General features: G+C 40.4%; 1 protein-coding gene across 2 annotated transcripts in view; it reads right to left on the reverse strand.

Annotated features, from left to right (window-relative positions):
• Nucleotides 1-24,019, reverse strand: part of PRKAR1B (protein kinase cAMP-dependent type I regulatory subunit beta) — a 90,664-nt gene that overhangs the window by 35,209 nt on the left and 31,436 nt on the right. For both annotated transcript variants that reach the window (XM_027878188.1, XM_027878189.1), the window contains exons 5-6: nucleotides 3,827-3,888; nucleotides 3,043-3,089 (exon numbers count right to left, since the gene is read on the reverse strand). In XM_027878188.1, coding sequence (XP_027733989.1) covers nucleotides 3,043-3,089; nucleotides 3,827-3,888 — 109 coding nt within the window. The remainder of the gene's footprint in view (nucleotides 1-3,042; nucleotides 3,090-3,826; nucleotides 3,889-24,019) is intronic.

The following is a 24,019-nucleotide window of genomic DNA, read 5'->3' on the forward strand; positions in this document are numbered from 1 at the left end:
GAGCTAACAATTCTCCTCAACCCTGATATGCTGAGGAGGAAGACTCTGACTGATAACGCCCTAATGTCCTTTCCCATCTTTGATCAAGATATATCTGGTTTGTAGGATACAGGATATGAGAGGAAAACCCCAGGCCTTCTAAGACCTGCCTCTTTCTAAAACCCTTTCTTTCACATAGGAAAATTTGTGCCCTTCCCTTGGCCCACAGTCCATGTCGAGCGTGCTTGCCAGTGGAAGGGTTTGGAGTCTCCTGTGTTTGTCCACAGTAATACTGAGATGAAAACATACAGATACTTTATTCTGTGCTATCAGGGCCTGTGTACACCCTAAGAAAATGTAAGAGTTGAGAATTAAGTGCTATTATATTAAAAAATATTTTATTGCACTTCTAATTTGACTCAGATTATTTTGTAAGGGAAAATATTAGAAAGCTCTTACTTACTCTTTGGAGTGCCTGTGCCAAAACTCAACAAAAATTACTTTTAAATGCTGCAGTTTTTTAAATTCAGAACAACCACACACTGACTTTGTTATTCTCACTTTGTTGGTGGTTTCTGTTTGGTTTTGGTTGCTTGGTTGATAGATTTTATTGGGTTTTTTTTTCAGTTTTGCCATGACTTTCTTCCAGGGGTAGGAATTTTATGATGGCACTTGAAACCCCCTTTCCGTGTGTTTTTGCATGTGCATGGAAAATGTGGGTGCTTATCAGTCATGATGCTCTCAGAGTAAATTGCTCCTTGAATCCACTACTCCTGGAATACCTGCCACTTCCAAGCAGACCAGGGAAATAATGACAGCAGAGAGCCTGGCCAGGGGTTAAAGCCTCCAGTGCACCTGCCAACACCAGCTGAACCAGGCAGAAAATGGCTCGAGGCTCTAAGTCTCAGGGTCAATTGTCTACACTCCAAGTCGCTTTTTTTTTTCATGGAGAAGTGTGGAAGCATGCCAAAAAACTCTCTGGCAAGGCTTAAATGAACTGCAGCTCGCTTACAAGCGGTCTGGAGTTCCTTCAGACAATAAGGATTTTAGCAGTTCTGCCCAGAAAGTGGGAGAAGTCTTCTGGGGAGCACTATATATGTTGTGATAGTGTGAGCCCAAGGGATCTGGGTATGAACCAGTGGCCCTGGTACAGACTTGCTCTGGAGAGGGAAATGGGATCATCTCCCTGTGGCTTCCCAGCAGGGCAGTTAATGTAGGGAATTTCTGTGGCTACCAGGGTGTAGCTCCTGGACAAGCAAACACCTTGTGCCTTCCACAGAATCTTGCACTGGAATTCAGGGTGTGTTTTGGCTGATGTTTTAGGAACAGCTTAGGAAGCAGAGAGCACCAAGCTGAGACAGGGAGAGCAGGGTAAGGTGCAGCAGGATGCACCTTAGAGGATGCTGAAGTGGGACAGCACAAGAACTGGTCACAGAAGAGTTTGGCAAGACCTAACATGGTCAGGAGCTTTGGCTGTCTCCGGAATAAGCTCAGTTCAAATTACATTTTTAAGTCTTGCCAGGAAGTATTTGTCCAACAGAACATGTCTCTACATGTCTCTGAGAAGTATCAGGATGACATTATATGAATCTATCCATTTGATCTGTCCTAGCAGCTACAGACTGATTTTAGGGGAGTAGGGATTGAGAAGGCTCATGAAATCAGAGCTGCAATCTACTCAATGAAACCCCATTTTGTCAGTGTTTTGTAAGAGCAATATGTGCATACAGAATATTATCTCTTTTGCAATTAATTGCAAGGGTTTTGCAGACAGTTTTCAGATGTCATTCAGTCCCTCACTATCCTTGAGCCAAACACTGCAGAAAGCTTTCCTAAGGGTTTTGAGGGAGGACAAATTATTTTTAAAGAGGATTAATCCATAACTTCAACATGTGCATTTGCGAGTGTTTGTGGGTCTGATTCAAAGCCAGTGAACTCATTAGGCTCCCTATTGGTCCCTGACCAATTATTTTAAAACTAAATTTTAACACTGTTCTATAAATATTGCTCTTTTATTTTCTGGCCCCGTGGATGTGGCAATGTTTGCTGTTGAGAGGTACATCTGATAGGAACAGTGAGTCAGACGGATTTCCTGAGGAGCAACTTCCAGAGGCAGAGGCAGCGTGTGAGGTTTCTCAATTCCCAACAATACCAATTAGATGGTCTCCTCACACAAACAGACTGCTAAAAAAAATAACTTTCACTAAAATAGCTCCAAGCCTCCCGCCTGGGTTTAAAATAAATCACCTTCTTCTTTAAATATGCCAAACAAAACTCATGTGGGCATCTGAAGAGCAAAGTTGCTAATGAGCAAAGCCTGTCCTACCCGACCACTGTGGATGTGTGAGATGTCTGTAGGAACTTGTAGCAAAACTGCAAAAGGGTGAGTTTCATACAGAATAAAAATTATAAGAGGTGAATAGTTTATGATTTGGAAGGCAGGTTCAGAAAGAAGTTTCTTTTCAAAGACTTGCTGATTAAACCACTGCATACTCCCGTAAACATTTTGTGGTCTAACAGATCACTTTACACTTATAATAATCCTTGCTTTATTAATATGCTGCATTGTTCATATATTTGGACCTAATTTTAAAAGCAAATTAAGGTTTCTAAGATGAAACTCACTGCCTGAGGGTGTATCTCAATTTGTGAAAAAAACCCCAAACAACACATGAGCTAAGCTAACTGATTAAAGAAAATATTTTCCTTATGGTTGATCTAAACCCTCGGGTGCATTCCAGCATGGTGGCCTGCTCTGCCAAAGACTGCACACCTCCAGGTGTGGTTAGGGCTCTGAAGATAATGTCATTTGCTTGGTTTTGATACCATATTTTCCTGCTTAGAATGGACAAATAAGCCAGGATGTAAAACACGCCAATTTTAAAATTATGAACAAATGACTTAACACAACAAAAGCAAAGTAATGAAATGAGTGCTGTGAAATCTAGTTCAAGAAGAAAGGAGTCAGAACCACAGCACATGGCTGGCTCAAGCTGCGTGCCAAAGCACACAGTTTTATTATGTAGCTTCAAAATAAATATTATACTGCAAGGGTGTACTTACATCCACCTCGCCTTGGTCAATCACATAGAAGTTGTCTCCTTCATCACCTGGAAGCAAAATACAAAAGGTGATTGTTTCCTGAAGGTCTGCCAAGCTATTCAATAACTTCCTGTCCCTGTATTTAATCCTGTACATATTTGCACAGGTTTGTACACCAGATTACTTACAGAGAGATAAATTTTCTGAAACATCCTTGCCCATTTGCCTTCATAAATCAAAGTATCGTTATGATTTCTTGCTATTAATATCTTTCAATTGCATTAATTTATCTCTTTTGATTGATTCAACACTTCATTCAGTGTAAACACACAAGATAATATAGCCTGAGGGTAATGAAGTCCTCCACAACGTGCTGCAGGCATGCAGGTAAGTTGCCAAGTGCGATAATTCTGATACAGCACAATGAGGTGTTGAATATTCCCAACAACCATAAAAATATTTTCCATCTCTAATTACTCTCGGCTAGCCTGTGCCACCCTTATGCATTCTGAGCTGAGGTTTACTTCCTGACTATCTTCAGTTAAGGAATGAAGAGTTTAATTTGAGTGCTGTTTATCTACATTTAGCTGTAGCACTTTGAAACCCTGGAGATCTCCTAATGTGGTTTTGTAGGAGACCTCTCCATATGTAGCAAAAGACCTGCATCCATGAACTTATCCTATAGCTGCACACTTAGATGCTTTTGGAATATGGTTATTCTTTCCATTAAGCAAAGAGGGTGAAATCTGAAATGGAGAGATGTGAATTATACAACCTTAGCAAACATAAAAGAGGAAAGGATTACCCTGTTGTATGACTGTTTCTCCTGCAATGTGTGTGACAGGGAACATGGCATCGAATATGTCACTGGAAAAAAAAAAAAAGAAACATTTATTAATAAATCAGACCTATTTCTTATCTAGCCAGTAGACCTACATTCATTGTTTATTTAGCCTTCATTAGCAGATTTTGAGGAAAAAGAAAAGGAAAATTTTAGCTGTAACTGAAAAGTGAACCCCTGCTCCGCAAGGAATCAAAATAACCAGTTATGCACAAGCTGTGGTTTAAAACTAAGGGAGACCATGATTCAGTGCGTGCTGTTTTGAAAGAACTCCTGAATTATATGCAGAAAGGCTCTTCTTGCAGCACTGCACAAACTAACCAGCCTGAGTATTGCACTCTCTAAGCAGAGAGATTTGGGATTTCAGCTGCGATGGGTCTGTGTCCCAGCAGTGATTGCCAGATGCCCAAACGGGAGCTCTCCTCTTCTGAACATCTGGCCTCGCATTTACAAACAAAACCTGTTCCACAGTACAGAGCACACTTGGAAAGGTAGATGGTTCTAAATTAATGCAGCATAAGAGCTGGCAGGAGACTGCACTCACAGTGCAGAAGAGGCCAAACTCTGAAAATCTCAGCGAGTTGCTCGTGAGAAGGGAATCCGAGCGATGCTACAGAAAGAGGGGAGCTGCAGAAGAGCCTTGTGCTCATTAATCACAGCTGAATTACACACCTTGCCATGTCTCCAGCACACTGTCACATAGCCTTAAAAGGCCAGGCAGAGCAGTAGGGACGGGAACACACCCTGCACCAACACTTCGGGCAACTTGCCCAAATCCAGTCCTTTGTTTATTGAGGGAGACAGCAGGCTCCGTGGAGCCAGGGCTTCCTTTCCCCACATCAGATTTTGGGGAACTTATTTTCAGAAGTATGAGCCACATCGAGATGGGCACTCCCCACCTCTCTTCCCCTTCCTATGCATCAGCCTCAAGGGCTAAAGGAAATAGCTCCCCAACACAAACAAAAGGCAGCAAGAGGGGATTGTTAACTAGCCTCTTCCCTGGTCTGGCCTAGGAATGGTCCATCCAGGGACCACCGACAACAGCAGCAAGATGAAACACTTCAGCCTGGAATGGAGCACAGTCCTCACAACCATAACAGAACAGGAACAGTGGAGAAACCCAAAATTTTCATCAACATAGTCAGAAGATCAGCAAACAAACCCATGAAACCTATGCTACATTTCAATGCCTTATATGGGAAATGCATATTGTAAAATCCCATTATTAGCTTATTTCCTGTTCAACTGTTCCAGACTTTATTCAGGCTCAGTTCAAGGAAATGTTTCACTCCTAAGTTCAAATTGCTCATGTCTTTCCTCTTCAGCAGTCTGGATGTTTTTGCTCAGTATCACAGCTCTGTGTCAGGACAACTGGGAGATTTCAGACCAGGCACCTCCTGTGGCTCTGCAGCACCTGCAAGGGATGCTCAGCCATGACCTAAATATAACAAAGCAATGTATTTCACCCCTGTTGTTTCATCAGGCCCACTCCATGCTATTCCTACTCACGTCCAGGAAACCACAGATACAAAGCCTGCTCTAAGGTGTCAAGGAGAAACCTCTTTCTCACCTTGTTTTGAGCACTGATGTAAAGACCTATAATAAATTACTTTGAAAAGCTATGGACCATATTCTTAAATCCACTGAACTCATTTTTGTGATCTTAGATGGGTTCAGCATTTCTCCAGTTCAAGGGACTCCTCTGTTGGTAAAAATCATCTGCCTGGTACAGACACATCTCTGGAGCTGGTCCCTGTGCCAGCCCTCCACTGAGAAGAACTGGGAGCTGAAATTCCAGTGGGATGGGGGAAACTACCACAATGGCAGGTGCTGAACTGGAACAGGCACCAAGGGACTTTATGTCCATGAGGCAAGTCAAGTTGTTTTCCAGCAGCTCTGGGACCTGGGAATTCAGTATGACAGAGGCTCCTTTGCCTCCCCGTGGTTTCCCCTTGGCTGTGCTGGGGCACCTCACCGAGCTCTTAGAACAGTCCTGCAGCCTTCAGAACATTTACTGAGTAAACATGGCAGAGAAAAAAGTCTTCAATGTGATAGATCCAAAAACAGGTACAACACAGTGAATACCAATATCCAAATCAAAATGTGCTGTTGGAACAAACTTGGAAACTTTATTTTATTTTAAATAGAAAATAACTATCCAGTTTCACCTTTTCATCCTTGTTTTAATCCTGTACTTTATTTATGACTTAACAATTGACTGTACAAACAGTGCCCCATAAATTATGTATACCGCTCTACCCTTCTCCAAAATGTTCCACATTTCAATTATACATCACCTTTTAGTTTTATCCAAAAAGCCCCTCTTTAAAACTCACAGACTAAAACTTTCAGCTGACAGTGTAATGAACCCTAAGTCTACTAGCAGCAACAGCAGATCTACACTAATATTCTGCTGTATAGCAGAATACAGGTGTAAATATTCTAGCACCCCACATATGATGGGGTGAAGTCCTAATCTTATTTCAGTGAAGTCTTAATCTTATTAGACCAAGACTTGGATTTTTAAAGAGACCTTTGAAGGACATGTCATCAAACATTAGTCTGAGGTACATAGGAACACACAGATGCAGAAGTTACCAAAGTTGTGGTGGTGCTGATTTACAACTCCAAAGTAAAACAAGGACATGCCTTCAATATAAAGATAAGTGACCAATTATATCACAACTGTCACTGACAACACATCATGATGTTTCTTTCCTACTAGGGAATTATTATTATTCTTAATTGATATAGTTAGGCCAAGATCTCTCACAGTGATTAATGAGTCGTACTGTTCCTGCTTTTGGATGCTCAATTTGAGATTCATTAAACATCCTCAGATCTCCAGTGATATGGATCAGCAGGCAGCCTCAAAGTTTTTCAGCCTACAAGTCTGGCAGCCAATAACTGGGCCATTCAGAATACCACCAAAGAAAACCACCCTTCTGGAAATTATCATCTCCTAAAGTACTGAATGCTTAAGATCTCTGTATGAAATCTGCTTTTTGATTTAATTCAGACTAAGTGTAGAATCTGTTTGGAAACTTTTCTTATTGCCTTTATCTTCAGCATCTGAAATAAATACAAAAATATCACAAGGATCAATATACCAAAATACTTCAAAAATCTGAAAAATTTGTTCCTAACTCAAGCCAAAATCTGTAATGCAATAAAAAGACATATTTTCCACCTCCCCAGTAAAGATCTGATGCTCCATATTCAGTTCCAGCCATGTGTCCTGGGCCTGCACCACGCTGAGACAGCAAACTTTAAATCCTGAATAAGCTGAGGCACTTGCTAAAGGCATAAACAATACACCCAAGGCCAAAAACACGGTCAGTTGTTTTTTTCCTGTACCACGCACCTGTTTATGAGACATCCAAAATCATTCTCTGGCCATTACAGCAAAAATCAGCCCTTACAAATCCAGTGCTGCAACCATCCCACCACCACTAGCACAGACTGTAACTAGGCTCTTCTCCAGCTCTGAAAAGTTATTTCCTGGGTTTGAAGGTTGTGTTAAATTGTTAGGGTCAAACACATGCAAACACATTCCCGACAACCACATTTTTTCAAGCAGGTCCTATTCCATCAGAAAAAGCAGGCCAGAAAATCAGTAGTTAAGTCTTCAAGTGTTGAACTACCATGATTTCATCTCCTATCTGAGCTGCAGCACCAAGAACACAGCAGCCTCTGTCTCCTGCCCCTGCACTGTTGACACCGACCGTGCTCGCAATGCTTTGTGCTCAACTGATATGGAAATGGTTTGATTTTTTGCCAGGATTTTTATGATTGTGCTGTAAGTGAGAACTGCTCAGAGGGATTTCTTTATTTTGTTGACAATGTAGCATTTGCCCTCTTTCCAGATGACTTATTCAGGTGATGGATGAAGAAAATAGGGCACCAGATCTGGTATTTAAGCTGTTGTTTCATGAGACTGCAAGAGAGCTGCAACAGACCAAGAGAGCTGCTCTGCACCCAGCGTGTCCTGGGCTCAGCATCAGCACTTGGAGGGCTCTTTCTCACCCTCTCCAGAGCCAAGCTTTTGACAGGTTTTGCCATTTTTTCACAGCTTCCCTAACTCCTCCCAGAGGATCTATTTCTGTTTACTCGTGACACTTGGGAGTCAGACTTTTTTTTCCAGTCAAAAGGTATCAAGGGCAGTTTTTTGGCTTGGAAGAGTAGTTGCAGGTGAGACTGTATGTACCTGAATATCCAAAGGGATCCAAAGCAGGACATCACTAATGCTTTCCAGGGGGATTTCTGCAGGTTTAATTGCTTGTAACCTTTCAATAGTATTATTCAAAAACAAATCACAAGAAAAGACTGTGAGCAGCAAAGAACATACAGAGAGCAGTGATCTAGTCCAACAAAGTGAAACCAAGAGATGCGTTTAGACATGAAATCTCTATCTATTCAATCAAAAAATACCAGCTGTCTTCTTATGGAATATCAAAATTTAAAAGACTTTTTTTAAAAGGTCAAAGATATCAAAGGCTTGCAGCAAGTTTTAACACAACTGTGCTCAGGCCTGGAGTCACAGGGGCTGATCCTCTGCTGTCTGGCATCTCTGATGACTCCTGGCCACCTGGCCAGCTTGAGTCAATTCCCTTCTCATGCCAAGAAGGCAAACTCCACTCAAACCAGTGAGACTGTAGCTATTTAGACCAGAAAAAAAAAATCTATTGCAGTGACTGCAAAATAAATATGATGAAACACTTTGCTGATTTAATTCTGTAGCATTTTATAGACCCCATTTGCCAAGAAGCAAATGCCTCTGCTAAGAGGAAGCCAGTGGAGAGGGCAGGGCCAAGGGGGTTCTCTTTCTCATGAGAAAAAGTGAGTGATAAAAGTAAATCATCTCATCTGCTTTTACACCGAGGCTGCTTGGAGTCGACATAGAATGGGAGATGGAAAAAAAATGATGTGCACTGTGGGTAATATAGCACTGGCAATAGGCAACTGAGAAGAAGTTTGTTAAAACAAAGAGAGAGAAAGAGAATTCCAAGCACTTTCAGAACCAGACCATGGCAATGGCCAAAATAGGGAAACTATGTAAGACAATTTATCAGTTTCACAATCAGATTTCTTTCCAGCCCTTGCTGTGCTGAATGCATTGCAGGGAAGGAAAAATGGAAGAGACAAAATGTATATGTGTTAGGCAAAAATGGAAAATCCTCGTTATACCTGCAGGTTATAATTTGTCAAGAGTTCAATCAGAACAATTTCATTGTGCAGGCAGCCTCAGGAAGCCTTCAGTGTGTGTGCTATGCAGAGGTTTTTTTAATTCTTTTGCTATCTCTCTAGCAAAACAAAGCCAGCCCTGTGTTGTTGAGGACAGCTTTAAAAGATATGGAGTTGTTCTGGCATAATTCAACAAAAGACACGGAACATTTTCTCGCAGTGAAGCTGCCCTAGCAGGAGGATTCAAGCATTTTAAACCTTTCCCACTTACATACCTTTAAAGTTTAGTAAACAGAGTTGATAGTAACTCCACCCTCCTTTAGCTGTAGCTCTTATGTTTGGGTACTATCTGGGAACTATTTTAAGATTTCTGAAGTGGTGGGAGGGGGGGTTGTACGGGGTCTTCTTGTGTATGTCTAAGATTTTCTTGTGATTCATTTCCTGAAAAGACAACAACTTTCTAGCAATTGTTCTACCAACAGCTTCCCCTGCCCTGTAAGGACGAAGAGCACAGAATTCAAACCAAACTGGCTTCAATAAACATCTGTGTAGTGAGGGAACAAACACAGTACTTTAACACAGAATAAATTGCAAAGGTCTCTGCAAGGCTCCCCCTGAATGTATAAGGCTTCAATCCATACTGCTTGTTCCTAGGAATGCTACACGTCCTTGGTGATGTACACTGCTGAAACCACCAAGAACCATTAATATGATTTACTGACTACTGAGAATAAAGGCAAAGCATCCAGGTGAAATAAAAGATTCCCTTTTAGAGGTATTTAAAATCAACAGCCCCAAGCTTACAATTGCTGTAATCAAATATGTGGTGTCATAGGCATGTACCTAAGAAAGAGTCAGTACTGAAGCCTTAACAAAAACATTACCCATCTGCTTCTCTTAATGTCTTTTCCTGTTAGGACAGCAACAAATTAATTATAGCAGCTTACAAAGCTATTAACAATTAAGAATATTTAATTCATTATAATGGTTGACAGTTACTATTGCAATTAAGACATGCATTAATTTTACCATAATGACTATATAAGTCTTTGAAATTGGACATGAGAAGACTGTGAATGGCAGACTAACATTAAAGTCCATGTCTAATTCCATAATATTTATTAAGTCACAGGTCCACATAACTAGCAGACATGTGAAACAGAAAAAATGTCATCTTTTATTTCTGTGAAATATTTCCACTTTTACTGTTTTATGAAGTCCTTTTATAGGTTCATTAATTATTATAGCCAATGAACAGAATACAACTTCGTGAGCAGAGCATCAATTCATTTTACAGACTGTACATCTACGTGCCAATGGGTCACATCATCTTCACACGTTAACAACAGCTTTGGGAGGCAGTTTCTGCAGGGATCTTTATCTGGAAAACTATCTGCCATGGATTGCTGCAATAAGAGGTACAAAAAGGGGCCAAACCTTGTGGCTCAAGAATGACAAGGTCCAATCCCACACTCTACCCCACTGCTTTGGCCTCTTTTCCTCCCACCTCTCAGAAGCATCACTTCACTGAAGTCACACTGCCAAGCCCTGGCTGAGGGAATTGATTATTTCCCTCTGTTCATGCCTTGTTGGACAGCCTGGAGTACCATGGCCAGTTTTGGGCTCCCCCATATAAGAAACACACTGACAAACAGTGAGTCCTCAAAGTAGCTCAGGGCCTGGAGCACACAGCAGATGCAAAGAAGGTGGGAGAACTGCGTTTGGCCTCTTCTGAAAACACAGTCAGGGAGATCCTACTGCTCTTAAGACAAGAGGCACAAATTGGAACAGAGGAAATTACCAACCTATATAAAGAAAAAAAAAAAAAAACTTGCTATGAGGGTGGTCAAACACTGGAAGAGGGGCCCAGGGAAGGGGCTTGTTTCCAAGCTGGGCAAGGCTCTGGGTTAGAGCAGCCAACTCTGCGCAGACCGGCTTCGAGCAGGAGGTCGGAGCAGGGATGTCTGGAAGCCCCGTCCACCTGCCGGGAGCCCAGGGCTTGGCACGGAGCTGCTCCCAGTGGGAGGGATGAGGTGGTCCTGGGCCCAGCCGCAGACACGGGGGAGGCAGGGGAGGGTGAGTCAGGAGGCCAGCTGGAGAAAATCCCATGCATAATGCACGGAAAATATGCTCTCTGTGGACTGATGGAGGAATATCTGCCCTCCTGCATGAATAATTGCAAAGAGGCTGTATCCCAGCTTCCCATCACTAATAGCACTGCTCATCAGCAGAGCCTGTGCGTAACGGGAGGCCTTGATTAGAAATTGGGTAACATGATTTTTTGGGGGGGAAAAAAGCACTTTGCTCAAACTGGATATTCCTGTGGAAAACGGCTGATGTCATGTCCCATTTAAAATGTTTTAAAAGTTTTGAAACTGTCTAATTGTCCTACTGTGATATCTTTAGAGGATCTACTTTTCACTGTGAATTACTTCAAAGTAACATTTCTTGGTAATAAGTTAAAATCAAAATGAGGCATTGTTGAAAATGCTATTTCAGTTGAACTTAATCATATTTCTTTTCTTTTTTTTCCTGTGTGTGAGCATTCTCAATATTTTCATCTTGGAACTAAGATTCAAGATGAGAGAGGAATTTAAATGCCAAAAGAAAAACAAACAAGCAAAACAAAACAGAGAAACTTGGGTCAGTAAAATACACTTTCTACTTGCTTATGATGTACAAACATACATATACAGATATAGAGAAACACACATACTAGACTGTACAGGCTTCTTTCTGGTTTAGTAGGTACCATATAGTGATTAGGAACTCTTTCCTTGGCCAGCAGGTACCAGAGTCTAATGCAGAGACATTTATGGAGATTATAAGCTGTAAGAACACAGCATTGCTGCAAGAATACTTTATTGAAACTCTTACTTTGAGAAAGCTCCAAATACATCATTATTTGAAGCATGAAAGGGCACTGTAACAAAGGTGTTATTTTTATGCATTGGCATTGTAGAAGTGACCCAGGGAAAGGCTTAGCACAATGACAAACCATGCTCTTCAGACAAACTGGGCCAAATTCAACCCTGGTGTCACCGATATGAGGTTGGTGTATTTGAGCTGACTAAAGAGGAGGATCACCCTTTATGTCCCCCATGAGTATAGGATTTACATTTTCCCCACAGTTAATTACTTGTCATTTTCTCAAAATTCTGGAAAAGCAATGGAGGATATCATGCTGAAAAAAATAAGCATTTTAACTTAATAGATGAAAGAATAAGCATTTTAGCTTGGTAACTGAGAGAAAATTTCTTCTCCTGGGACCAAAACACAACATCACAAGAATAATTATCATTCCCAAAACAAGTCTCTGTTGTTATTATTATGAAGCAAATTCCACCAGTGATAAAGGGTGACCACAACAAAGTCATATTTGAACAGTTTATTCCTTCTGGTACTTTCAAATCCTTTCACTCTTTAATTTCAAGCTCCCTCTTCTGGACTATCCCAATGAAGCTGGAGAGTCACTATGCACTCATCCTTACTTCAGGAATCAGGTTATAAAGCTGAAGAAGCCCTGGGCAAATGGCACTGACACAGATCACTGTGTCCTGATTCAAAAGGTACTACAGCTGAAGGGATCTGAAATTACAATTGTATAAGCTGGGATTTAAAGTGGTCCCAGAGGGTGGCAATTGGAAATGCACAATTATGCAATCTCTCGGAGTAAATGATGGAGAAGATGTCCCTAAACATAGGAACAAGGAACATATATCCCTAGGGATATCCCTATATAGGAACATAGGACATTATTTTAAAAAATAAACTATAATAAATCGTATTTCACATGTACATAAGTAAATAAGAACAAAACCACACTATGCATGTTACCTTACAGTTCACATTATGCAGAGAAGAGGAATACCTCCTCCCCCAACAGTAATAGCATTCTCTGTTTGCTTTTCAGATTGAAATGGAGGACATTCTTTCATGAAAATTAAATTATACGTCTTTATGTTTTCTTGCATCCCTGTGCTTAGCAAATTTCTGACAAGAGAAAATTTTATCCTAATAATTCACTCAATTTTCCTATTCAGAGCATGTCTACACACAAACTGTTGTGGTTGTGGAACTTGGACATGAACATGATATTAATCTTTTTTTTTTTTTTTTTTTTTTTTTTTTTACTCTGTGAAGGAATCACTTCCAACAGTTTTCTATAAATATAGGAAAATTAAATTGTATGTGATAATTAGAATTGTTCCTTTGAATCATATACTTACTGCTCCTACACACTATTTTTATGACTATGGCTTGTGCACCTAGAAAAAGGTCAGAGTGCCACAAGACAGCCCCTCTGCCTGGCAAGTGTATCAGAACTATCAGTTATTGGGCTAAAATCTTCACCCTCCGTGCCTGGTGGTCTTTGCCATTAACACAAAAATCAGAATACTCCAAGAATGCTAAAGATGCTAAAGAACAACACAGTGCTAAAGAACGATAAGATGCTCAATAAACGCAGTTAGAGGGGGGTTTGTTCATGTAAGGTAGTTGAGTACATCAGGAAACTCCTGGGGTAATTCTGATCATGTATGTATCGATATAAAGCGCTCCTGGAAGAGCTGGGGAGGGATGAGAGGCCGAAGCCAAGGCTCTGCAGAGCTGTAGCTCCGAGTCACTCAGCGTGTGCTGCAACTAATCAAGCAGTGTTTGACATGCGTCTCCTCTGGCTGACAAGCTCATAACATACGGCTGCAGCCATCTCCCACATCTTGCTTAATTAATTTCCACCCTTGTTGTGAGCTCCCACACCTGGAGATACCAAACAGCTGGGTATAATAACAACACTTGAGCCTGCATTAGCGGATAGGATTCAACTGGGTTTATAATTGGATCGGTAAATGAAATCATTATAAAATAGCTGATAGAGGTTCTCTAGGATGAGTCAGAATGATTTTTTAAAAGTGTGTAAATCCAGCGTTAAGGAGCTGATGAATAAAATTCACATCTGACACAAAACCACATGTCCACAAGCACTTGCTTTTCTATTTGCATATCTGTTATAGCTTACAGACATGTGCAAACTCATACACCCACACATTTTCCTTATGTTTTCCTTAAGTTCATCATTACTCCCCTTCATCTGTGATTCACAGCATTTCCGAGATAGAATCTTCTACAATAAAACTAACCAGAGATAAAATTTCCCCAGACAATAAATACTTCTTTTGTAGGAGTTTTTTTAGTGAACTATCGCAATTAAGCAGCTTCATTTTTTACAGCTCCACTAATTCAAAGAAGGAGAAAACAGAGATTGATTAGATCAGATGATACATGCATGTTTTCTTAAGTGGTCTGCATTTGCAGGGCTCCAAGGAAAGGGAGCTTTTTAAGCATAAAAAACATAAATCTATAGATGCACAAATACAGACCCAAGGGCGCGCTTTCTTCATACCTATGGAAATAAATTCAGACACCATTGCATTACTTCATTCCATCTTCCTTATTAATTTTCTTCCTGAGCCTTCACTAACCACTACAGTGCACATCAAAGACATCTTGAAGAGACCCAGCAATATCCCTGGCAGCAACACCTGCTCCTTCCAACCTCCCAGCACTCGCTCCCCAGCAGTTCACCGTGTTTCTAAAACCTGCCCAGCAAACACTGCACCAACCTCCTTCTTCCACATTCTGCTGCAAACACTACAAAAATCACGAGTGCCCAGAGTTAAATCCTGCAATGTAACAGTGCACGGGTCTACTTTTATCTCTCCACAGCGATAGCAGATCTGGAAATCTCAGCTATGCTGGGCTTTCATTAGCATAGCTGGGATGGGAGAGGGGAAAAAGCAGTGTTGTATATGCCTTCCTGCATATCTGCAGCACATTTTTTAAATGCCTGGTTGAAAGGGAACATGAAGAATTCGCCAGGCAGGCTGGTGGATCAGTATTAAGGCCGACATTTGTGGTCACTCTTAGTCCAAACCTTCAAACACCTTTGCTTGGCTCTGCTAGCTCCATGTTTGCTTTCACACCAGTATAATTTTTAAGCAATTTCTCAGCAGAAAGAATTATATTTTATGGCATTAAATAAACCAGGACAAACTCAGCCCCGAAACAAATTGCAAAAAAAAACTTGCAGGAGTACATTATCACACGACTCATGTTGCTTCCTCCCAACTAAATTACCCTCCCAGTTTACAGATTTCTGTTTAATTTGGCCTCTGGCATGACAGAAAGGAATTTTTTGCCCATTTACACAACTCTATGAATCAAAGGTTGACAACAGTAAGCTGCTCTTCAGTCTGACTTGGAGGCATGCACCGAAAACCAGCCAAAAGTGCAGTACTTGCTCTATCAGGTCTCTCGCATGAACCAGCTCCGATATGGCCTGTAGCACACACATCCCTCTGGGAAAAAAAATGCTTCACAGCTCCTTCTCTCAAAGACTTGATGTATCAGCAGCTATAATTGCTCTGGATCTTGAATCCTGGCTGCGTTTACTGCTGTGAACTGCTCCAACACCAGCACCCTGAGATACTCTGTCTGTAAGATGGGAACTGATTTTGGTTAGGTTTAAAAAATAGTTTTGAAAAAAATAGAAGATTTTGCTGTTTAAGGAACATATCTCCACTGGTTTAAATATATTTTTTAATGTAGGGCAAGCAGGCTTTATCTGTATTGATATGAAATTCCAAAATACAATAAAGAAATGAAGCAGAAATTTCTATACTAAAGCCAACTTAAAACCAAATCCAATTAAAGGGAATAAATAGGACAAGAGAACAACTAATTCCTTGTCTTTGCTTCTCTTCAAGGAATATTTGTATAAATCCCTGGTCTGACATTTATGCTATTTCATGTGACAGGGATCAAAACTCTCCATAGCACAATGTTTTTAAACCATTTACAGCAGCAGCACCTTTATAAAAGATAATAGAAACCTCTCCACATGCACAGAACATTTTCTATAGGCTCACAAAGGGTTTAACCCTGCAAGCTTTTATCCATGTGAACAGTCAGCACTCTAAGTTGGAATAAAAGGAGTAATTTAATGAAAAGGGGGTGGTAGAATCAGGGGTTTGGAGGGAGAACATTCTGGGATGAAGAACATGTCTCTTATCTGTGCTGGTGAAGTGGTTTGTAATCAGGAGCATAAGATATGTGCCTTGTGGTGCAGTAAGAAGGAGAAGGAAAATTCTGAGTCCAGTGCCTGAACTAAGTAACTGTCCTGAAGCCTTCAGGCTCCTTTATTTAAAAGGGAGGGTTTCACAACTCTTGGACCCACATCACAGGCTTCTTTACATGTTCCTGTGGCCACGGGAAGTGGGAAGAGGTTATAAGCATTTAGACTCCACTTTGCATCTCACTTTTTAGGGGGAGGATGTCAGGAGAGACCCCACCCATGGCTGAATGGCTCAAGATAACATTCAGATGCAATGCTCGTGCCTAAGTATTGGGGTGTGTTTGGGGGTGACAGCCCAGACTGATTCTCAAAGCAATGCTCCTTGGAGACACTTTGAATCTAGACTGAGATGGCTGCACACCAAACCAAATGCGATTAGAAAGAAAAACTTTAATAACGACACTGCAGAGAAATTTCACTTGGTGAGGGTCAAAAGAGAAGGGAGTTGGAAGGCAGCAAAAAAAGTGTTTCTTAAATGGAGGAGATAAAGACGGCAGGAGATAAAAAGGTCAGACTAGGTGGTCTAAAGGTCCCTGTTAACCCCAAACTCAGTGACAGATACAGAAAAGCAAACACTTGATCTCGGAAAGATTTGGTCATGCAAAGGAAAAAAGCCAGAGAAGAGGCAGCAACCAAAGCAGGTAGTAGGTAAATACGTGATGGGCCACACAAATACATACGGGTGCTCTGGGCCACCTCCCTCTCCACTGGACACAGCACCTTGCACTCACATTCCTGAGATTCTCCTCAAAAAATGCACCACAGGCTTTCTGCAACGCCTCAACAGTAATATCAGAGGTTGTTAAAAAAATCTTAAATGAATAAACGCCTGAAAAATAAACTGCTGATGCGCCATAAGATTTGTAACACAAAGCTGACTTTAAAAAATAGACTAATACATGCAAAGGTCACTAAAATATTTATATTAATGATGGAGCTGAACACTAAGCAGATATTGACTTCTGTTAAGGTGAACCTCAAGATTTATTGGCCTAAGAGGTAAACATTGACTGAGATAAATCCAAGGTCAATATTTACTACCAAGGACAATAAATCTTGGTGGCCTATGAAACATGAAATAAATATATATGTATATACACTTTCATAGTATATCTACAGATATTTACACAAATTCTTCAGAGGAATGATCATCAACCTCATTTTTTACAGCATGTTTTCTTAATTATGCTAGAAAGTACCAATGAACAATTATGGACCACTGTTAAGAGGCATCTATTCAAGTATGTCAGCGCTGATGATATCTTAGGGTGACATCTCTGCTTCTCCAAGTGACTCTCTGTGCCCTCTGAGCCAGGTAAAGGTTTCTCAGACACAAAGAGATGTAAAACTAGCTGCCCTATTTTCATCTTGGCTTGAGAACCCTTGCTTATAATTCAAGCAGCAGAATTACACGCAGCAAAGTAGTCTGAATATTTTTCAAGCTCTGGACTTATCAGCCAGAAAGGTTTCTGGTGGAGCACTTCTGAATTCAATGTACCTTCATCTAAGGTCAAGTTTCTTCCCACGAAAGACAAGCACAGGATGGGAACACCTGGATATTCTGGAAGTGTTTTAACAAGGAGCACTTTTACTGTATTTGTGGTCAGATTTGTATGAGCTCAGAACAAAGATGTATCAATCAAATCGAGCAAAATAAATAAATAAAAGCATTGGATGACTTTCAGAGTTATAGGCTTTTTCCTTGAACTAGAAAAGCAAATAAATTTAACAGGGGTGCTGACAAAAGTAGACCTTCTTCCTCCAAACATTATACAAGATCTAAGCCAAAAGGAAACAGATGACTTTGTGTGTTTGTAGGAAGTGATTAGAGAAGATAGAACTTAATTTATTAAGATGGGAGATGGTGATGCTTTTGTTGACTTTTCAGGTCAAGTGTTAAAACCTTCTGCAAATAAGGCAGTAGATACACTACAACTGAGCCTTAGTGGTTCAGGAGACCAGGCTGTCTGATAGTCGAGTTTTTCTTGTTCTTTGAACAATTGTTTTGGAAAACCAAGTGAGAGAAATTTGCAGTCCTTTCCTGTGCTTCCTGGTGGCCTCTCCTCTGCCAACTGTACCAGTCTGGGTGGGCAGCTGGAGGCTGGTTTGGACCAACCTATACTTACCACCCCAATACAGGACACTGCCTAAAGCCAACAGGGACAGCTCCCACATGACTTTTTCCTACAGAACACTCTAAAAAAGAATAAAGAAAATAGGAAATAAAGGGGGGGGGGGGGGGAAGGAAAGAAAGAAAAGACAGAACAAAGTGCTCTAAAAAAAAAAAAATTTTCATTTATCTACCAGCCTGACAAGTCTCATGGAGGAATGTGGTGCTGTGCAGGCAGTGTTGGCCACTGGATTTGCAGGAAGGAAGAGCAATTAGAAGTGCTGGGCAGGAAAAGGCCTGTTAGCACTCTTACCTTTAACTTAATCTTTAATCTCCTCCTATGCCTCCAACTTGTCACCACAGGCATTAATCACCTTGCAGGTCTTATAGCCAGCTCAGGCTCATTTATATTATTTGTTTTAATGGCCTCTCTCATGCCATTGGTGTTCAGCAGTGGGTGTATAGTTCTGCCCCTATTTCCTGCTGGCTGCTCTGGTCTATCAGAGCCATGTGGTTTATTTTTACACAGGTTTCCTAAGGCTCCAGTATAGCCACAGGTTTCACTGATCGTATCACAGTTGACCTCTACACAAAGTACTCCAAAATAATCCATGAAATATTATTGCTCCAAATATTTTAGAAGCCTCTGAACTCTCATTAATATGAGCACTGTGTATTTCACTGAATTTTATTAATGTTCTTAGTAATTCAAGGAAAGGCAGAACGGCTGCACTCTTAAACAGGATTTATTTCTTAGCTTGCAAAGAAAGGAAAAGCGATTTTCAACTGTACAAAAATTGGAACATGAAAGATAATAAACTGACAAGCAAAAGACAAAATGTCTTTGTACTCTGTCTTCTAAATCCAGATGAGATCTCAGGCTAAGTGTTCTCTCGACAGACAGAACCACTATATAAAACTTATAGCCAGGATTTTCAAAATTAAAAGCCAAAAATCCACATTTATGGGTTTTCAGAAGAACTGATAATTTCAGAACAGTCCTGTTCAGGAAAAATATGATGCCAAAATAGACTCAATTAATAAGCACAACTTTGAAAAGCTCAGCAAAAGGACTGCTATCTCCTCTGAGCAGAATCTGTGTCCAGAACAGGCAGATTTTTTTTCTTGCAAACTATTTACCCCTGTGAGGATGCTCTAGAAAGGACTATCAGTGAACAGTGATAACAATTACAATATTCGGAATATTTATGTTTAATGTCACTTTCTCTTTGAAATAGTGCCCAAAAAATTCCCTTAAAAATTGAGTTATTTTGGCTACTGTGAAAATCCCACTATGAATGCTTAATGTAACACCATATATATTTTATATGGTGAACTCATTTATATGCTGGAACATTTTATATAGTAATTATTTCACAGCATGCAAAACTATGAGGAAATAACGAGGAAAGTTTTGGAAGAGATTTTAAGAGAAGTAGTGACTCAGTGACCTGCTGGGAGAAAAAAAAATGGAAAAGCATAAATGTCTTTCAGTTTCATTTGTTTTAATTAGAAATCTGTAAATCTACTGTCTATTTCAACAGCATTTTGAGGGAGAGACAGCCAAGTTGTTAATTTTCTTGCAACTGAAAACTAAATTTGTCAGACAGCCCACAATCTGAAATTCTTCCTGTGAAAGGCTCAGGAGGGTATATTTTTCCTGATGTGAAATCAGGGCTGCATCATGGATGTCTGACATTTTAATAATCAACTCAGAAAAGACTGAACTAAAAGTCACTTTGTTCATCATCTTTGATGTCTATGGATTGATGTCATCCCAAGGTAACCTGGGCAGCTATAGATTCACCATTAGTCCAAACTCAGTAATGCAAGGCTTGAAAACAAATTTTTAAGTCAAGAATAATGAAAGTCAGAGAGGTAATTGAAAAATGGGACACACTGCAATATCTGCTTTCTGCCTTTATTTGATAACTGATATTCTAGACAAGATAAATCCATCAATTCTTCAAGCAAGCAGGTTCAGTGCTGTGAGGTAAACTGCTGGCTAAAATGGGAAAGTTGATTAAGGAAGAAGAATCATTATGTGTTTAGGGCAATAATTTAAGGTAGATTAACAACGGTTGATATTGCAAGTGGCAGAAAAAGCCCAGAGGTAATTTTATTAAGAATATTTCAAGGCCCAGTCCTAAGAAGTGGAGATGCTGCGTTTGGAGGGACTGCAGAGAGGATGCTTTTGATGACTGAAGTAATAAAGTTGGATTGAAATTCAGTAATCTATCTAACATGAAAGGCCATGCATGTTGAAGTTACAGCAACAATTTCTACTTTAATCTGAATTCATTAAACCACTGGATCACCGTAAGCCAACCTTTTCACCCTTGGCTGGGAAAAAAGTAAAACCACCCTTTATCAGCATGAACTGGGTCACTTTCAAGTGAGCAAGGAAGTGTTAATGCCACTGAAAAAAGTCCTTCTGTAAATTATCTCACTGCAATGCTGTGCACAATTCTAATCAACCAAGAAACAAAGGAACAAGATGCACTTGATTCAAAAATGATGCAGAAAAAAGTATTTTGGGGCAATAAGGGCAATGGAGAGCCTATCTTTTAAAAAGAAGAAAAGACTATGAATCATTTACAGCAGTAAAATAAGTAAAAAACAGATACCATTTTAATTTTTAAGTCCATAGAGATGAGAGGCAAGGGTAGGGGTGAACAACAGAGTTGAAAAAGAGCTACTTTAACTAATGGACAATGAAGCCATGAAAAAATCAACATATATAAACATTTAGTCTGGAAATGAGAAGCTCTCTTGCCATGGGAACAGTAGTGTTGTGGAGCAGCTTTCCAACAACTGCAGCCCAATAAACTGGAGAAAACAAAAACATCTTCATTTAGGCTATATGAGGGATCAGATGACTTGGTTTTCTACAGTATCAGATGGCTGAACTCGGTGATTCAAGAGAACCCTTTCAGATTGTATTTCCACGGACAAGTAAAAAGATGTTTCCTAGCAGGGTTACAAAGAGTAAAACAAGTGCAGGATCGCTGTCAGAGAAGACACACTGATTTCTGCAGCCTGCTCTTGTAACCGAGACAAAATAGCTGGAAACCTCATCAGAATTGTTCCTCTCAACTTTTTAAAAGATGAGAGGCAGTGCCAAACACTCAAAACAATAACGTCTTGCCTTTATAAACAACCTTTAGTATCACTGGATATAAACCAGAGACTTGGACATCTGCTGAGCATGCCTGTTGGATTGGCATCAGTGCTCTCCCCCTGGCTCGCACGGAAGGTGACGGGGTCAGGAATGAGACATCTCGTTCTTCAAAAACAATCTCCCCATTCTGCCACTGGTGGCTTTCAGAATCCACCTCCCATACAGCCGAAGCCTGCTGGATTTTGCCCGCTTCAGGAGGTTTTTAGAGCATCCTCCAGATGCCAATTAAGAGCTGGAGAAACTGCCTAACTGCATGTGCTGTGCAGAATTCCTGACTGTCAGGAGCTGTGTGGAGTTCAGGCTCTTGGCACAGCCATGGATAATGCTGTGTGTCCTGGTACATACTGGGAGCAGATTGTCTGAGACTACTGCAAGAATTTCATTATTACAGATGTAGCTTGGGACTGCCTTTCTCGCTGCTCCCCCAAACATCCTTCTTCAGCCTTTAATCTGTCTGCTAATAAATGTTATTTTTACACCGCTCTAGCCCTCTCTATGTTTTGCACATTCTCACCAGAGATGCAGACAGCCTTTATCCAGACAAACATGCTGGAGGGACAGGGGATGACAGTACTTGGGAAAGGTCAGTACCAGTGGGACAGCAGGAGAACAGGTGTAAGCACCAAACAATGCTATCATTCCCATACTTTCCGAATTTCCCACCCCAACCCCACCCCCCATTCTTCCACCCTTGCAAGGAGACAACCCTGCTTGGCATAGCCCAGCATCATGCTGGATGAGATGCAGAACAAACCAGTGCCACATGCCACGAACTGTTTCTCCAGCTTCAACTAATGGGATGATTAAACCAAAACAGAGTTGTGGATGAACACAGCAACTGGTAAAGGCACTGGGTGATTCAACCAAGTCCAGAGGGAAGGCAGATGTTTGGGTACTGGAATAAGCAACGTGAGATCATTAACACCCAGCTGGTGGATTACAAGAAAGGCAAAGGAAATCTCTGAGGTCTCCTGTTTCTTCCTTTCACCGGTCTGAAGGCCGGACAGAAACATGGGCATGTGTAGGGGAGTGTGAGCTATTTTAACCAAAACATTTCATCCATCCCTAAATATGGTCACAAGATTTTAGATACTTGGCTTACTCTTAAACAGTAAGATTCTGAATTATCTCCAACTGTGTAGGCTGTAAAAGAAAATGCATAAACCAGCAATCCTGCAAACTCCCTAGAAACGTATTCCCTGCCAGTTTTTTTCTCTGTAGCTGTTATATTAATCAGTGTCTTAAGGAATTAGAATGCCCTGTGATTATATCTCTTTCAAACCTAATAAGCAGTGCTTTGCAATTAACTTCAACTCACTCTCCTTAATGTCATTATCTATCATCTAGAGCTTTGAAATACACCAGAGAAAAATGCCAAAATTACGGCTCCATGTCTATGGGCTGCGTTTTCCTTTCACTGAGCAGCAAACAGCATTATTTCAGTGGCATCTTGGTTACTCTCTTAAGATTTCTAACCCAAATGGAAAAAATGTGAAAAGATCAGCTGTTCTCAAAAATATTGCCAGAAAAACATATTCAGGGGATTTTGCCTGAGTCGGAACTCAAATGGTTTTCCAGAATCTGGCCCCAAACCAAAACTCAAGAGATCAGCCCAGATTTCAGGCTTCAGTTTTATATCTTATCAGATAATTATATACAAGTTCATCTTTCAAAGCAACTTATAGGCACATGTGTGTAAGTGTGAGCATACACACAATGAGTGTGACACTGGGGGGCAGTCAATGGATTTTATTTCTGTACTTGTAAATTTATATACCCTCACAGAAACATCTCTCCTCATATGCCACATGAAAGTGTTATATATATGGAATGAATGGTATAAGGTATTATCAACATAAATTTGGAATAGTCAAGTTATTTATAAACAGGCTTTGCAATATCAGATTTTAATTGACGAATGTTGATAAAAATGGAATTTATATTTCCTTTCAAGACTAATAGGCTAGAATTATTTTTTTTCTGAAATTGAACAGATGCCAGAAATAAATCAGAAATTGCAAAGTGGAAGAGAGCTGTGAGGCAGAGGGTTGAGGGCCAGGAGAAGGAGAAAAGTGGAAAATTACCAGAATGTAAACCCAGTGGATTTAAGAGGGAAAGGCAGAGTGGCATCACTGTAAACTCCATGGGAATAGAGGTAGAAAGAGAATCCAAGATGACCAGAAATTATAATCAGTATTGTAAGTCAGGAACTAAAAGCATTGTCTTAGTTAAACCCTGAGTTTTCAGTAAAAATAGCTGCAATATCCTACCAGCACCAAACCTCCAAGCACAATACGTGGATTTTTTTCAAGCAATGTACAGAGCAAATTCAGGTGAGTCTTCTCTTATGTCTCATTTGCATTTCAGAAAACTATTATGAAGTTGCTTTAATAGGTAGCTTTTAATTATGCTGATTTTTCATGCCTTTATGACTGGAAAGCTGGGTCTCTACCAAGAGGCTGAATCTGGGAGCTAAAAACCACTAAGAAAACTAAAAGAAAAGATGGAAACTTTCAAAAAGGACAATTAGGAAAATATACTGGGTTTAAA

This window comes from Empidonax traillii, unplaced genomic scaffold, assembly GCF_003031625.1.
Source record: "Empidonax traillii isolate 1590-97213 ecotype Southwest subspecies unplaced genomic scaffold, ASM303162v1 scaffold39:size2480183, whole genome shotgun sequence".
Taxonomy (NCBI): Eukaryota; Metazoa; Chordata; class Aves; order Passeriformes; family Tyrannidae; genus Empidonax; species Empidonax traillii.